Source organism: Lynx canadensis, chromosome A3 (assembly GCF_007474595.2).
Source record: "Lynx canadensis isolate LIC74 chromosome A3, mLynCan4.pri.v2, whole genome shotgun sequence".
Classification (NCBI taxonomy): Eukaryota; Metazoa; Chordata; class Mammalia; order Carnivora; family Felidae; genus Lynx; species Lynx canadensis.
Genome location: NC_044305.1, coordinates 3,910,135 through 3,927,142, shown reverse-complemented (window position 1 = coordinate 3,927,142; position 17,008 = coordinate 3,910,135). Strand labels below are relative to the sequence as shown.

The window sequence follows — 17,008 nt, the reverse complement described above, 5'->3', positions numbered from 1 at the left end:
GCGTGGACCCTTCTAGAGGGAGCAAGAAAGCCCAAAGCCCCCCCCCCCCCCCCCACATCCGCCCTCTCGGGCTCCGTGATTCGGGTTCTTACATGAGCAGAGAGAAAAGGCTCTGTTTTTTTTCTTTTCCCTTCTTTTTTTTTTTTTTTCTTTTGACAACAGCCTCACATAACCTCAAAAGTTACCCATGAATTTACCAAAACTTTTTATGAAACTATTTTAACCTCTGGTGGGGGTGAAAAACAAGCTCTGCGAATTTATTACCCGGAAAAAGCGAAGCACGACTTTTTATTTGATGTGAAATCGTCTTCCAAACTTCAAGGGAGCCCCCTAGCGCTGGTCTGCGAGGAGCAGGCAGGCACCGCCAGCAGCTGAGCTCCGTCCCCTTCTGCCTGGGCGCCTGATGGCGGGTCTGGACGTGGGTCTGGATGTGGGTCTGGACGTGGACCCGACCTCACCTCGCCTGGGGGCCTGGGCACGCGGGGGGCTGCTCTGAATACCAGGGGGGGCCCTGGGCACAAGTTTGTCTTATGCTCTTAGTGGTTCAGGTGGCTGAAATGTGCAAGGCTGCAGCCAAGAGAAGGGACAGCAGGGTTTAGAGACAGAAGCCCTGCTGCTTCCGGAAACAGGCTGGACCCCTGCCATTGTCAGAGCAGGAAGACCCCTAGTTGTGTTTCTCGTGCATAAGTGCTGTGCATGTGTGCAGACGATTGCACACATGAGAAATGATTGCAGAGGAGAGGAGGTGGAAGCCGTGGCTGAGAACAGGAGGGACAGAGAGGGGAGGAGAGGAGGAGGAACATGCGAAGATGGGGGTAAGAGATGGGAAGGACCACGCGGGGCCCTCAAGGACCTTTTCCGGGCTCAAGCACCGTCCTGAGGCATGTGATGGAGAACCCAGGCTTCTGCCGGGTCAAGCTCCCTGTCTCCATACTGAGCAGGACCTCCGGGTCTCTCTCTGCCAACGAGGAGACATTTCTCTCCTCCCCAACTAAGAAGCACACCAGACTCTCGTTCAGAATTGGCCACGTTTTTAAAAAGCACATGTAAAAATGTTAAAAGCAAACATCTAGAAGAGAGGCTGCAGCAGCCTGGCTGGCAGGGGCCACAGGGTCACAGCCATCCGGAGGGTAGCCTGGGGGCGGGGGGCGGGGGGTGGGACTCGCCCTGGCTCACGATTGGTGGCCACCACCGGGAGCTGTGTGGTCTCAGGGACGGGTCTCAGCAACTCCACGCCTCAGTTTCCCCATCCGGAACATGAAGCTCATAATAGCAGTTGCTGTTCGCCAGCTGTTGGGTTATCATTTGTATCATGTATTCGAATTTAAAATTTAGTACTTATAATATATAACTTAATCCCCCATAATTTAAAATGGAGCTTAGCGTCATGTTGTATGGTGAGCATGCCAGCTCCTTATTATTAATCTGTAGAGAAGACAGAGACACAGAATTTCCCATTAAATTAAATCTCCCAATTTTTACCTGATGGTAGTGAATTCACATTCAAACCCATGCACACACACACTGGTCTGGACCCCAAACGTAGTCCGGTAGTTTGAGACCTTTGCCGTACAGGCTGCTAGGAGGAGGAGGGAGAAGAAGGAGGAAGAGCGGGTGCTGGCCGCCATCTACTGCCCCCACATCCAGGGCGGTTGAGCCAGATGCTGAAGCCCCTGTGGTCACGCTTCCGTTGGGGTGAGTGGATCCTGGAGACGTGGCCCCCCCATCCCCCTGTGAGTACAAGAACATGAGATCTCCGGAAGCCACAGTGGACATGTGATGGCATGACCTCCTGTCCTTGTCCCTGGAGACCCTGTGCTCCCCTCCCGACAGGTGCGTGCTTTTCACCAGCCCAGACACCTTTCAGCCTCGGTGCTCCGAGGCTCACCTTGGCTTCTGTCTGTGGTTTGTTGCCATCCGCTCCCAGGCTGGCTTCTCCCGTATTCTGGGTGCGGGGGGCAGAGCGGCGCCCCCCTGCACCAGGAGAGTGGGAGCCGGGGGCCGCGCTTCTGCCCGTAGCCCCCTCTGGGTTTCCTTTGTCCCTTCCTGAGACCGTGCCCTTCTGCCCTGATGGTGTGGCCAGTTGCCCTCCGCTCTTGCTGCCCTGTGGCTGTGATCGGTCCGACTGTGCTCTGTGCCTGTTCCAGCCCTGGCAGACGTAGTTCCCTTCACCCAGGCGTCCGTGCCATCCTGGCTGTTTACTGAGCACCTACAGCGTCTGCATCCGACATGGTTTCCCCAAGGGCAGATCGACATGCTTCACTGCGTTCCCCCTGTCTCCTAAGTGGGGAGAGTGTTGAGACTTCCAGGCTTTTCCCAGTTTAATAGAGAAAACAACAACAGAAACCGCATGCTACGGCGATTCCAAAAAGCGTTGGCGGTGACTCCTGAGAACCGAAGACCCTTGGTCCCATTTATCTCCGTTCAACTGGATTAAATATACTATGTTACTGATTTCTACAAATCCGCACGTTAGTGGTTCAGAAGAAATTGGTTTTGTATGTTTTTGTGTGAAAACAATGATTGCCCTTTTGAAACTGCTTCCTGCGTCTGCTGCAGGGTCCCCGCCCCGCTTTTCCCCTCTGCGGACCCACTCCCGTTCCGGGGGGGGGGGGCGGGGGGGAGGGGGAGGGGAGGAGCGCACTTCATTCCCATTTATTAATCTCCATCCGCTTTGCCTTTTACATTCTGCATGGTCTTTAATTTCCACTAATTTGGATTCATTTAAGTAATGTTTCATTCTAGATCAGTGCATAAATACCGTTTTTTTCTTTGTCTAATTAATAAATGGGGAACATTTTTAGTGAGTTTTAAGCCATTCTGCATTCAAGCTGAGAAAACCTGCTTAGCTCCCTCCGTTTGTTCTGGAAGTCTCCTTGAGGAGGAGGAGGAGGCTCGTTCTGATTTTGTGTTTACCGATCCCCACCTTTCCTTAGATGGTCCTCAGATGGCTTAGCAGCGCTTGCTTTGGTCCTGACACGTTGAGGATCTCGATGCTTCTGAGGACACAGGACATATTTCTTCTTCATATTTCTTCCGGTGTTGCCACTCAATAAATTTGAGGAGTCACGAAGCAGTCATCTGTGTAGTTAGATAAGGAAGAAAATGATGATTTCTCTATTATTTTGCTTAGAAGAATGGGAAACTAGATTAATCAATGTCTGTTGGAAATGTCTCTTTATGAAAAAGACTGGCTCCTTTCATCAAAGCCATGATTGCGTCTCTTATGCAAACACATTAGATGGTTTTCCAGGGGTGGGAGCAGACAATCAAGGTTTGAATTTTAAATCTGTCGTTAGGTAACGTTAAGGAAATCTGTAATCCCACCTTCAGTATGGTTAAGGGGGAGTTCAGGGTGGGCAGGTATTCCTGGCCCCCACCCCTCTCTTTCTCTGGGGCACGAGGAAGGTGCGGAGGTCTGCACGAGTCAGGAGAATGTTTTGGCGTGGCTCACAGTTCCTGGGGTCATGTGCCTAGTCCTGAACCTTCTGTTCGGTCAGATGGGTAGAATGTGCCCATACCTGGGGAGGGGACAGATGATCGTAAGCCAGCCCACTTCTGCCGAGAATCGATGTTCCCCGATGGAGAATCCAGGTGGGTGAACTGGCCCCGAATGACAGACGTCAGTCACGGCTTCTCTTGCTCCTGGGTGCGGGAACTCAGAACCTGGCGGTCAGGTTTGTTCTCCCTGCGGGCTGCTGCAGGTTTACCGTGTCGTAGCTGAGGCGGGCGCTGTTGGTGCCCTGCCCAGATCCCCTTTCCGGCCAGGCACCTGTGCACCCCACCCCCGTGCTAGCTGTCGTGGGTTTCAGCTGCTTCCGGCCCTCACCCGTGCCCTTCTCCAAAGGATCGCCCTTGGCTGATGCGACCCCCTCACCATCAACATAACATGCGACACTGACTGATGCAGGGTAGGACCCCCCCCCCCCCCCAGTCCTTCACCCCTGGTCGGGGCATACTGTGCAAAGCAGCACTCACTGCAGAGTCTCACGTGGGGTCAGGCAAGGGCTGGACTTCTCCAGAAATCCCACTGCTGTCTGACTCCTTCCCACTTCTCCAACTCCATGAATCACTTCCACGAGAACCCGAGATAACAGTTACCTACAAACCCTGTAATGGAGCTACTCACCCCTTCCTCCCCACTGTAAGGCTACCCCTCTCTTCTCAACACAAAGATCAGAAGGAGTTTGGGGGCCAACCCGAAATACGATAAACAGAGATACGGATGAAGTAGGCAAATGTCTACTGACAATATTCGATTTAAACCTAGTGGCGTCCACCCTGTAAAATCGCCCGTCACATCAGCTATTAATTTAGCAATCTTGTGCTTCCGGCTTCCACTTCCCGAGGCCGTCCTAGCCAGACTTGCAGCGTGCTCCTCTGTATGGCCTTTGTCACCACGAGAGCCACCTGCCCGAGTCATCCAAGTTTTCAGAGCACAGTGCCTTCACTTCCATCTCGGCTCTTGGAGACTTAGTGTTTCTAGAGTCTGAGTGCAGTGCTGTCATAGCAGCTTGCCCACGGCTGTTTTCAGACTGTCACCTCCATTCCTCTTGGTAGATGGCCGTTGGTGATTTGCACCAAAGGGTCGTGGCCTATTTTGCTTTTTGAGGCAGTCCTCAAGAGACTTGTTTACAATAGTCAGGGCTCATAACTGTGTCCCAAGTGCCCAAGAATGATGACTGAATTAAAGTCCCCCTCCCATCACCTCCAACACTGATTTTATCAGGTGATGTCCGTCAGGGACCCAAACGGCCACGGACTGGGCTCTTTTCAGGCCAGCGTACCTTCCTAAACGGTATTTTGTAGTTCAGAATGGAGTAACTGGGAGAGTTCCTCTTAAAATGGGACTCTTGGTAAGGGTTTGATCGTGAGGCAGCTCCATCTTCTCTGAAGGATGAATTTGGGGGAGCCCCTCTTACACTCAGGTGACTTCTTTGGTCCTTAGATAACACACCCTCTGAGTGTTCAGCCAAGGAGCTCAAGTGCGAGCAACCGGCCTCGCTTGATTCAGAGGTGACATCTGGAAAGTACAGTGAAACGTAGGAGGGTACGGACAAGGAATGCTTTCTGCACTTCACAACAAGCAGAAGGGGACCCCACATCTAAGCGATGACTCAGTCGGAGGAGGGTGTTTGGGGCAGTGACGTTTTCCTGTGCGTTATTGGAAACAGTCATTTGTTTCAGCCTTCCTTAGTGTGAACAACTTTACTCTCAAACTCTGGTTCTATTAAGTGCTCAGTGACATTATAATTTGCTTGTAAAGTCGCATATTATCTATTAAGAATCCCAGGAATCAGCTTATATAGTTGGCACACTTCCTATGGACTAGTCATTATTCTGAGCCATTTTATCATCTCCTTTAAACTGTTTTTAAATTATATTAAAATTTTTTTTTAATGTTTATTACTTATTTTTGAGAGAGAGAGATACAGAGCATGAGCCAGAGAGGGACAGAGAGAGTCCCAGGTCATAAGCCACCGTGCTTCTCACTCCAGACCTCACTAGTTATCATTGGAAGCCCCAACGTATAGTATGTTTACCTCTGTGATTTACAATCAAATATTCAGAAGGAATTTAAATTATCAAAAAGTAGACACATCAGTCAGGAAGATACATATCTTAATGGCCATACAGAGGAGCACGCTGCAAGTCTGGCTAGAACGGCCTCGGGAAGTGGAAGCCGGAAGCACAAGATTGCTAAATTAATAGCTGATGTGACGGGCGATTTTACAGGGTGGACGCCACTAGGTTTAAATCGAATATTGTCAGTAGACATTTGCCTACTTCATCCGTATCTCTGTTTATCGTATTTCGGGTTGGCCCCCAAACTCCTTCTGATCTTTGTGTTGAGAAGAGAGGGGTAGCCTTACAGTGGGGAGGAAGGGGTGAGTAGCTCCATTACAGGGTTTGTAGGTAACTGTTATCTCGGGTTCTCGTGGAAACGATTCATAGAGTTGGAGAAGATATATATATACACACATATATATATATACACACACACACACACATACACATACATACACACACACATATGCATATATGTGCATATATATGCATATATATATAAAATAGCAAAGGTAATAACCGTACATCTATCTTCTATATAGTAGTAACTAACTTATATCAAATATATGTTTACTTATGATTTAAGTTAGCTACTGCTGAGTACAGAGCAAACTCACTGGTTCATAACGGTAAGCATTTATCATTGTCTGTGAGTCTCTGGGCTCGCCGGGCATTCTGTTGACTGGAGCCTGGCATGTCTGACCTTTGCTGGGTTTGCTCACACATCTGCGGGGTCACAGGGGGGAACCGCTGGGAAATTGGAGGGGAGCTGGCTGGTCTAGGCTGGCCTCACGCCCACGCGTGGAGGTTGCTTGGGTATCAGCATGGGGAATGAGGGTGAAGTGAAGACTGGGTCTCCCAACCTGCCATGATTTCAGAGAGAGAGAGAGAGAACGAACGCAGATTCACACCGACCTCTGGGGACCTAGGTTTGGAACTGGCACATCACTTCTGTGGCTTTCTAGTGGCCAAGGAGAATCACAGGACCAGCCTCGATTCAAGGGTGAGGAAATTGACCCCACACCCCATGAGAGACCTTGAAAATCACATGGCAGAGGGTGTGGATACAGGAAACGGTGAAGCATTGGGGCTGTTTATTTGTTTGTTTTATGGCACATGTAGCGATTTGGAACACATTTGTCAGGAGCTCTTAACAAAAAAGTGGTTCCTCTTTTCCTATAACAAGTAGGCTAAGGATAAGTGGTCTGGGCTAGTACAGCTGACCAGGGAGCCCAGCAGTGACCCCACAGTGACCCAGGGCCCCTCTGTTTTTCTGCCCTCCTGTCCCCACCCTGGGCCTTTATTCTGTGGGTAGCCTGACCTCAAGATTGCACCAAAGGCAGGAAAAAGGGCCTGAGGTGTGCCTTTGAAAGCTTTCTCAGGGGCAGTCAGCGGCCCCTACTTATGTCGTGTTGTCTGGGCTGGGTCGCAAGGACTCCCCTGGCTGCAGGGAGTCCAGGAAAAGAGCATTCTAGAGGTGCACTAAACGTCTCTGGGGTTCCGTTGATAGGAAGGAATGGAGAATAGTAGCGGATAGACAACGTGCGGTGCCTGCCCCCTAAGCGACACCAGCATTTCGTCCGAGGCAGTGATACAGAGCTGATCTTAAAAGATAATCTGGTTTTTAAGAAGAGTCTCGTTTAAGTGAGAAAGGGAGTTAATGAGAAGTTTTCATGTAATTAATAGTGTAGATTGGGAGTCTGCAAACTTTATAAAAGGCCAGATAAAATTTTTTTGTAATTTTTTTACTTTTTTTATTTTTTGAATTTTGCTAGCCATACAGGCCCTGTTGCGACTACACAACTCTGACATTATGGGGCAGAAACAGCCATATATATATATATATATATATATATATATATATATATATATATATATATATATATGGTAAGTACATGGGCATGGCTGTGTTCCAATAAAACTTTATTTATAAAAATAGGTGGAGGGCCGGACTGGCCTGCAGGCTGTAGCTTGCTGATTCCTGGTCCACATAATTTTCAAATATGGCAAAATGATAAAGGCTTAATACTTTAGCAGTCAGCAGACATGGCGTTTGTACTGAGCAAGGTCGTGTGTGGATAATCAGAGTTTTAAGAAACAGGCTGATCCATAAAAAAAATTAAAAAAAAAAAAAAAAAAGAAACAGGCTGAAGTTGAGACTCTCGCAGTATAGTAGTTTTCATTACCATGGTGTCGGGCACAATAAGGCTTTGGCTTCTCTCATGAATGCTGAAAGTAGCCATGACTTTCAAAGAGACATAGTTTATTTCTCTTACAGACAACTGTCGGGGTAGGTACCCTGGTCTGGTATGATGGCTCCGGAGTGTGGTGGGGACCAGGTTCCTTCTGTCCTGTTGCTCTGCTCTCCTTGCCATCAGTTTTCCTGTTGCTGCGGTACAGGATGGCTGCTCTAACTCCTGCCATTAGGTCTGCATTCCAGCCAAGAGAAAAGGGGAGAGACGAAGGAGAGAGTATCCACCCTCCCTTTAAGAGCATGTTTTACAAATTCCGTAGATCATGTCTTCTCACATCTTTTTGGCCAGAACTTAATTACCTGGTCCTACTTGTCTGCAAGAAAAACTGAAAAATGGAGTTTTTAAGCAGAGCAGTAACACGCCTGAGCTAGAAAGTGGGTTCTCACTCCCGAGAAAAAGGAACAGAAATAAGGAGGCGACGCACACGCTCCGCCACATGAGCTCGAGATGAAGACAGGCTGGAAGTCCAGAAATCTCTTCCTTAGAAGGAGACATTTCAGTTAGCATTCGTGCAATAATGCCTTTTTCCAGATACTGTTCACATGGTTCGATTTCTCTCTGGGCCCTGACCATGTGCCTCTCTAGGCAGCAGTAAAATCGTGTTCGTGATTGTATTCTCTGTCGCAAAAACGAGTCAAATTAGAAAAAAAAAATACAGCTAGAACTTTGAAATCCTCATTGGAGAAGAGCACATTTTTGTCTGTTTATCTGCACAAGGCGGGTGATCCCGCTTCAAGGGTCTTGTTACTAAACAGCTGCATTCACTCCCTCTCTCTCTGACCCTCCCCTGTTCGTGCTCTGTCTCTCTCTGTCTCAAAAATAAATAAACATTAAAAAAAAAAATTAAAAAAAAAAAGGGGCGCCTGGGTGGCCCAGTTGGTTGAGCGTCCAACTTTGGCCCAGGTCACGATCTCACGGTCCGTGGGTTCGAGCCCCACATCGGGCTCTGTGCTGACAGCTCGGAGCCCAGAGCCTGTTCCAGATTCTGTGTCTCCCTCTCTCTCTGACCCTCCCCTGTTCGTGCTCTGTCTCTCTCTGTCTCAAAAATAAATAAACATTAAAAAAAATTTTTTTTAAATAAACAGCTACATTCGTGTTGATAAGCTTGGGCATGTGTCTTTCTTTCCTGAGCCCTTCTACTTTCAGACGCTTCTGTTTTGAACCTCTTTTGTGTGCCCCCCCCCCCCCGGATGGTAAAACCAGGCACACATTTTCTTCCTTTGTCCCCGAGATTCGAGGCACCGCAACCGATGGTGGCTGGCTTCACCTTTGTCATTTCCATTCGGTCCTCGCTGCTTCCCACCATCGCCCGCCGAAGAAATCTCAAATTATATGGTGAGCTTCCGCAGTAGCTAAGAGTGGTAAAAACACCACTCTTGTTTATTTACATGGAGTGTCCCATTGTGCGTACGTATTCTCTTGTTCCTTCCCAGGGCTTCCACCGATGGCCCAGGGACAGCTCATGGCTGTACCCATATGCCCCCTAAAAAGAGCATTGATATCTGTGTAACTGGGAGGGGAGAAACACTGTGGGACACGCAGATGTGCACTGGCTTGTAACCCGGGACACTGTGCATCCCTGCAGGGTGAGGCTCCTTGCGGAAACATGGCCGAAAACGTGGGTGCCTTTCATCTCCTTCCTCAGACTCTCTTCAGGCACAGGGCCCGTTACCTTCGAAATTCAGAGTTCGCCGTTAAAGAGAACTACCCCTTTAAAGAAAAACCCTTGATGAATGCAAATTGACACTAAATGGAGTTTAAGAAAATGATCAGGGTTTTTAAATATGATTATAATCAGTGAGAATAGCAGAGCAGAGTCAAATCATTATTGATCTCACTCGTGGGGGTGGGAGGGAAGAATGGCACATTAATCAGAAGAGATTCTCTGGAAAGCCTGTCCAACTGTGAGTTCTCCCTGGGGTCCGCCCCCGCTGCAGGGCCCCCCCTCCCGGCCCCCCAGGATGTTGGACACTTGGTTTAACCCTTGATGAGCCTCCCCGGGATCTGCAGTCTCATCAAAGGGGAAAGGCTCTGTAAAGATTGTTATTTGTGATCTTGAGGAGTGAAGTGGAAAAGCAGCATGTGGTTGGGGTTTGGAGTCAGACTGGTCTTCACTCAGTGAGTTCATTCAACAGATTGTTTCTTGAGCGCCTATTATGCGCCGCTCACAGTGTTTTAGGTGCCAGAAAAAGCTACAATCAGGACAGAGCAGGGCCTGTCCCTCGCGGAGCTGACTGTACTGGAATGGGGATGGGTCCAGGCCAGAGCAGTGAGCCGGCCGACACCCAGACGTCACAGCGGTGGAGGTAGGGGCAGCGCTGAGGGCAGTAGGAGCCCCACACGTTTGCAGCCTGAGCGTGGCGCTCGTGTTAGCAGCTCGCTGAAGCCTCTCCACCACCCTCGCAGGACGGGCTAGGATCGTCCCGTTGCACAGGCGAGGACACTGGGGCACAGAGAGGCACAGGACCTCTGCATGGAGGCGAGAGCGGACGGCTGTCCTCACAGCTATGCCATGCGGGGCTCACTGGCGGTCGCCTTCCCCCCCCGCCCCCCCCCCCCCCCCGGGCATAGGCCGTGCCTGTCCATCTCTGTGAGCTGCCGTCGTGGCCGGGGGTCTCCTCCCAGCGTTTGCCTTCGAGCCCGTCGGGTGCTGTGGGGGGAGTGTGCATAGCAGGGACATGGATCCGACCGTGGGCTCTCGTGTTTCTTCCTGAGAGTAGAGCTCATCCGGGGGTCTGGACCCATGTGTGGTCCAGGCTCTGCCGTGAGGCTTGAAGGTCCCCATCATTTTGAACAAGAGCCCACGTTTTCATTTGCACGAGGTCTGCCAATGAGGCAGTTTGTCTGGATGACACAGTACCCCGAATTCCGTCGAGGAAAGTGGTTGGAGGGGAGAACGGGGGGCAAGGCCTAGGTTTGCTTCAGGGCCCATCTGGGAGGAAAGAGGCCCCACGGTCACCTCTCAGAAGAGCTGCATTGTGTCATACGGGTCCTGGAGAGTAAGGGAGAAGGCGTAGGCTTCTAGAAGGTTCTAAGATTTTGTCTAGGTCTTGAGACATCTAGAGCAACGGAAGGGGGAGACCACCCCCTTCCACAAAAGGCTTCCACAGAGCCACAAAGCTCTGCCCCCAGGAGACATGTGTGCACAGTCCTTCGAATAGCACCTGGCCCATTGGCCTTCTCCCCCAGTAAACCTTTTATTTTAGAATAGTTTTGGATTTACAGAAAAGTGGTTAAGATAGCTCAGAGAGGTCCGTATAGCCCACACCCAGTTTCCCCTGTTTTTAATTTTTTATATTAATATGGCATATTTGTTACAGTTAACCATACATTAACTATGGGTAAAGAATTAATAACTGAATTTTACGGTTTATTCAGATTTCCCTATTTCTTCCCCCTCATGTTCTTGTTCAGGCCCAGAATCCCCCCCGGGACACCACGTGGCATTTATCATCCTGTCTCCTTAGGCTCCCCTTGGCTCTGACGGTCTCCCAGACTCTCCTTGTCTGTGATGACCTTGACAGTTTGGAGGAGAACCGGCCAGGTGTATTAACAGTAGGATGTCCCTGTATTGGGATTTATCGGATGTTTCCCCCATGATTAGTTTGGGGTAATGGTTTGGGGAGCAAGATTCCAGAGGTGAAGTGCCCTCCTTGACCTATCATACCAAGAACGCAGGCTCTCAGCCTGACTTACCTCGGTTGATGTTGACCTTGACCCTCTCTGGCTTGAGGTCTGGCAGGCTCTCCATGGCAAGGTCACCCGTATGCCCACCCTCTGACTTCTTCCCTGCAGGAACTTGGCTTCCGTCTCCCACAAGCGTCCAGCCTCTGCTCCCCTGCTCTTGCATGGCTTCCCTTCAGTTACAGACTCTGCCCTCTGCCCTCCAAGGGTGTCCCCGTTCAGCTGATTCTGTCTCCCGTGATGCATGGTGTAATCAGGATTTCTGGAACAAAGATAACCCAGAGCTGCTGTGTGAGACCAAGTTCATGTAGTCTTTACCTGAACCCAAACATTATTGGAGAAGTAAATTACTTTTATCTTCCTTGAAAATATGTGGTGTGAACTGCATAGAATCCTCACTGAGAAAATGTATGCAAGGCCTGTAATCAGAGGAGAGATACCAACTAGAAAAAAACGGAGAACCATAGGGTACGTTTCTGCACTGAAACCCGCTTTAACTTTCATCATTTACCCTGTGCTGTTTTGTCGACTCCCATCTCTGCTCCCTGAATTTACGAGCAGGTGGGCAGAGCCTTCTGTGCCTCAGTGACCTTCACGATCGTGGAGCACACATCTGATTCTCTTCCAGGGAGCACGAGGCAGGCAAGGAAGGCGACGTTCAGTGAGAAGAATGGATAGCCTTGGGGCCTCATGTATGGGGGAGAGAGATTTCTGAGGTAAATACACTAATAATTTTCTAGAATAGAATTTTTGAAGGCTGGTTTTGCATAGTGAGGTTAAAAATGTCTTGAACTGACAGGAAGGGTACAGGGTACTGATTTTTCGGCCTGGCCATCGGTCAGTCCGGTACTTTCTGTCTCTGTATTGTGGCCTTCTGGGTCCACCTGAAGTCCTCGTAAATTCGTTTCTCCTTCTGGGCCTGTCCCAGGTCCCCTGCAGCCCCCAGACGTTTTCCTGACGCTGCTGTACGTGACCGACGACGAACCCAAAGGTGAGCATTTGGACCAAACATTTCATTTTGTCCTTTTTCTTTCTTTTCTGTCCTCTGGCAGGTGGAGAAGGGAAATGAAAACACAGGCGTCTTCCGGGCTGTTGACTTGTCCCTTCGGGGCGCCCCCTTGAGGGCAGAGTCCCTTCCTCTGGACAGGGGATCGTTTTCTTAGGAGCCCTCTGCCCCCTGGGGGAAAGAGACGTGGTTTCTTTTGGCAGAAACAAAGCCGACCCTTGTCCTTTTCTGAAGCGGGTGCCGTTGGCGAGCCCACCAGTAATGGCTGAGGGTCTGCCCTAGTTTTTTTCCTCCCGGCTTCAGAGGAGAAGAAAAAGGGGCTTATTCTTTGTCTCTCTCTCCCCTCCCTGTGTGTGAAAATCCTTGAGGGAGAAGTGACGAGCATAACAGAACTCTCGTCTAGAAAATGTCCCCGAGCCTGCAATTACTGGAGTGTGGCCGCCTCACGCAGAACTCTAGAATGCGTTTCCACGTAATGCTCCTTTCCGGTGTTATTATCTGCATCGGGCCATTTCCGCTGTGCGCGTCCTTGCCGCTCGCGTTGGTTAGAGGCTAGCTGAGGCTTCTCACCCAGAAAAGAACCTTCCTGATAACAGACTATACCCGAAGGCCTTTTCTAGTGGGTATGGGTTAGGGGACCTTTTGGGGAAAAAAAAAAAATAACCTTGGGTCCTTGTATCCACAGAAGTGGGAGAATTAATGACATCAGAGAGCCTGATAATCTTCCAGAATAGCCTGAAGGTCGTCTCTTCATGGTGGCATTAAAAACGTCTTGAAAACAGGGGATGGGCTGCAGGATGCTGGCTGGCTGGCTGTCCGCGCCGGCCCCTGCTTTGCCCTTTGCCTGTGGGCTGGGCTCCTGAGTGTTTTGGAGGGCCCGTGAGCCGTGTCTCCATCAAGACCAGTCGGGGCCGTCTGACTGTCAGGGCCTTTGTGAGGGGCCCCGTCACGAGATGTCTTGCTGGATAATAATCGCCCCGTCCAGACCCCGTATCCATCCAGGGCGGTGCCTGGAGCCGGTCAGGGGCCGAGGTCACCTGCCCAACCTGGTACCTTCAGTCAGATGTCCGACTTTTCTGAGCACAGCCGGCCCCCGGCCAGCTCCCCCTTTCCCTACACCCTAAGGCGGGGTGGCCAGAGTGAGCAAATGGAAATACGGGGCACCCAGTTAAAGTTGAATTTCGGATAATGATACCTTCTTTTTCAGCTTGAGTGTGCCCCAAACGTTGTAGAAGACATACTTAACGCTGAAAAATGATTCCTTGCCGACCTGAGATTTAAACTCAAGCGGGCGGCCACATTTTATCTGGCAACTGTCCCTAGGACCCTCAGAGCACCCTTGCTGGCTTAGACCTCCCTGGGGGGCTCCATGTGTTTCAAAATTTACCCTGAACTTTCTTTCAAATCTGGTTGCACTTCTGAATCCCGGTCAGTTTGGGGGTTCCTGCTCGTTTCTGCCCGGTTTTCCCTGGGGCCCTCCTTGTGGCCGGGTTGACTTCCGGACTGTGACACCGTCGCTGGATTGTCTCTTCAGAGGGATGGGAGGCTGGTTCCAGTCACCGGGCGTCTGGACCCTCCAGCGTCCCTCCGGGTGTCCCTGCCCCTCTTCCCTCTGGGTCCTTGGCTCAAACGCAAGGGGTTTCCTTCTTCCCAGGGCCTGAGGCCTCCCCGCCCCACACCACAACCGAAGGGCAGACAGGTGGAGGGGCTTTCCGGGGCCTTCGCCCGCTACCTCACCGGTGGTGAAAGGCCACCTTCTTTCCCTTTCTTTTCAGAGCTAACTCACGGAAGGAAAGGGGTTCATTTTCTCTTCTCTTTGAAATTCGTGAGGAAGAGAGCATCAAAGCTGCTGCATTCTGGCTGAGAAAATGCGCTCGGAGAAGCTGTAATCTGTAATCGAGAAGCTGTAATGGGTGGCGAGCTGCGATCTGACGCACGGGGTACATTTCTGCGCTACAGCCTGTTTTCAGTTTTACTACGCACCTCATGCTGCTTCGCCTCGTCTCGTCCTCTCCCCCTCGTGTTTATCAGAGGCCGGGTGTGGATTCCTCTCCCCGAGAGAACTTTCACAGTAACGAAGTGTACTTCGTTCACGGGCGCTCCCCACGAATACAGCAGTGGAGGGTATTCTGCAAGGGAAATGGGCAGCTAGCCGTGTTTTCTCCTGTAGGAGAGGAATATTTGAGGTAAAATGGGCCGATGACCTCTCGAAAGAGAAGTTTTGAAGGTTGCCTTTGCGTAGAGAAGTTGAGCCGTCTTCAGGGGGAGAGTGTGTGGGACCCCATGATTATGAGTATTTCTTCCCGTGGCAGGCTGCCGCGGCGCTCTCTTTCTGCGCACCGGCATCCTTTGGGGCTGAAGCCCGCTTGCCGTTTTCTCCTGCTCTCTCCTCCCCTTTTCTCAACCTCTCGTGAGGGGCCCGAGTGAGCCCGTCTCCCAGAACCCGCTCTCGGCGCTTCCCGCCCTCCGTCTTTGATGGATGCTCGTGCAATTTTCTCATTATTTTCCTGTCAGCATCCGCAGAAACAGTGGAAACTACTTTATTTCAGAGCCATTATGTTAGTTTACCCCATGATAATCTGAGCTGTGTTACTCTGTCTCTGATTTGAACTTGGTAATAACATATTTTTAAAGACAAGTCAAGAGGAGTTCCTGAATGATTTTTTAATGACAATGGCTTCGGTGGCGGTTTGCACCCTGCGCGCCCCCCCCCCCCCCCTTGAGTTTCCTGTCGCGGGACCTTCATTTTCCGTACGTAAGTGAGTTTTCTATTGGGAGAAAATTTCGGAGCGCTGCTCTTAACCAGCCTAGCTGACTTTTCTCCGAGAAAATGAGCGAGTGGACAGCTGTGTGATAAGGGGCGCCGGTGCCCCCACCCCAAGCCTGCCCAAGACCGCCACCAGGGAGCATTCTGGGAGCTGCTCCAAGGCAAGGGTTCCTAAAGATCGTTTGCGTGGCTTAAATTCCGTTCTTGCCCCACACCCCCTCGGCCCCTGTAAGGTCGTTCGTGAGGAATTGTGTGTCTGCCTCGAGCTTCATCTCCCACTCCGCCCTCCACCCCCCCCTCCAGGTGGAATGTCTGGGTGCGATGTTGCTTGCACTCTTTTCCAGACAGGAGTCAAAGGGCACCTTCCATTTTCTGTCAGACCATGGATTTCCTTCCCGATGTTGCTTTAGGACTGCAAAGTAGATGCCTCTTTTGGGGGGTGGTGGAGTAGAAGTCTTCAGGAAAGGTGTAAAGATTTTTCTAAATGTCTCAAAGCTCGGACCTTCTAGATGGTTCCGACACGTCAACTGCTACTCTCAGAAAAAAAAAATCGAGAAATTCGATTTCTTGGTTCGTTGGGATGAAAAATGACTTCTGAGGCAGTATTCTCTCTTTTGTGGTCTCTTGTCTTTCCTTACTGTCGCCTCGGGGGTCTTACCTGTATTTTTAGGTAAGCTTTTGCCTGCTTGTGTACTGGAGCTTTTGAATTTGCAGACTGATTAGGTTTTCGAGAGGATAAAGGCGCTACTCTGAGTCTGGGAGGTAGTTGCTGAAGTAGGAAGAAAAAACCCTGTACCTCAAGTTCCACATCATAAAAGGCAGGATTTCTAAAGCTGGTATGAGGACAAAAGAGTGATTTCATAGAATTCTGTGAGAATTTGGCCCACGTCTTCCTGTTTTTCCTCCTCCTCTCTTTGTTGCCTGCGTCTGGGCTTCCGCGGCACAGGGAACAGTCAAGTGCAAGTGTCCGTGGCCTTCAGAAGCAGGACAGGTCCCATTTCATCCTTCGTTCTCCGCTTTGGTCTGAAAGAACTCATCCCCTTTTATTTCTTTATCATGATCCGTAGAAATCACGCAGAGGCTTTGGCTCAGAGAACACTACTGGAGCCGCATTGCTACAGGATCACGCTTACAGAAGTCCTCCTTCTTCGGAGGTGGAGGTCTTGAGAAAAGAGAAGCCACGTTGAAAGTCTTTCAATGGCGGCCTAGTCCACCGGGCCCAGGTTCTTCCATTGTGAAGAAAACCACACCTTCTTGAGTAAATTTTGGTACGAAAGTCTTTCAGGAGTGTTTTGGGGCCACTGTTCTTCTTTCCCGGTCCTCTTACTCTTAAATAGCATGTAAGAAGTGCTATTGAATTCCGTCCGTGTGCAAGATTTTACGTTACTGGAGTATCTTAAACGGGCTCCTCCACTAGTGTTGTCTAGAAAAAGTATCTGAGTGGAAGAGGGTTTCCAGCTTTCCAAACAAACACCCACCCTTCCTCAAGGAAGCAGAGAGAACCACACTGACAGGTATTCCCAAGGAAGAAATTACCTAAGCACCACACGAGGTAGAGAGTATCTAACTGTGCGAGGAAAGCAGAGGAGTGTTCCCTCCTCCTCTTTTCCTGGGTTTCTGGTCCAGTTGAGTTTTAGTCATCTACAATTTAGGATTGAGGAAAGAGCTAGATTCTCCCTGAACATTTATCTTTTCACTGAGACCGGGCCGAGAACGTTTTCTTTCCTA

The 17,008-nt window shown here is 50.2% G+C and overlaps 1 protein-coding gene across 5 annotated transcripts in view; it reads left to right on the top strand.

Moving 5' to 3' along the window:
• Nucleotides 1–17,008, top strand: part of ZNF831 (zinc finger protein 831) — a 91,895-nt gene that overhangs the window by 62,348 nt on the left and 12,539 nt on the right. For 2 of the 5 annotated variants that reach the window (XM_032592553.1, XM_030309280.1), the window contains exon 5: nucleotides 12,436–12,498. The exons of 1 other annotated variant lie outside the window; for it this stretch is intronic. In XM_032592553.1, coding sequence (XP_032448444.1) covers nucleotides 12,436–12,498 — 63 coding nt within the window. 2 more of the 5 variants (XR_003967518.1, XM_030309284.1) reach the window with 2 other exon arrangements.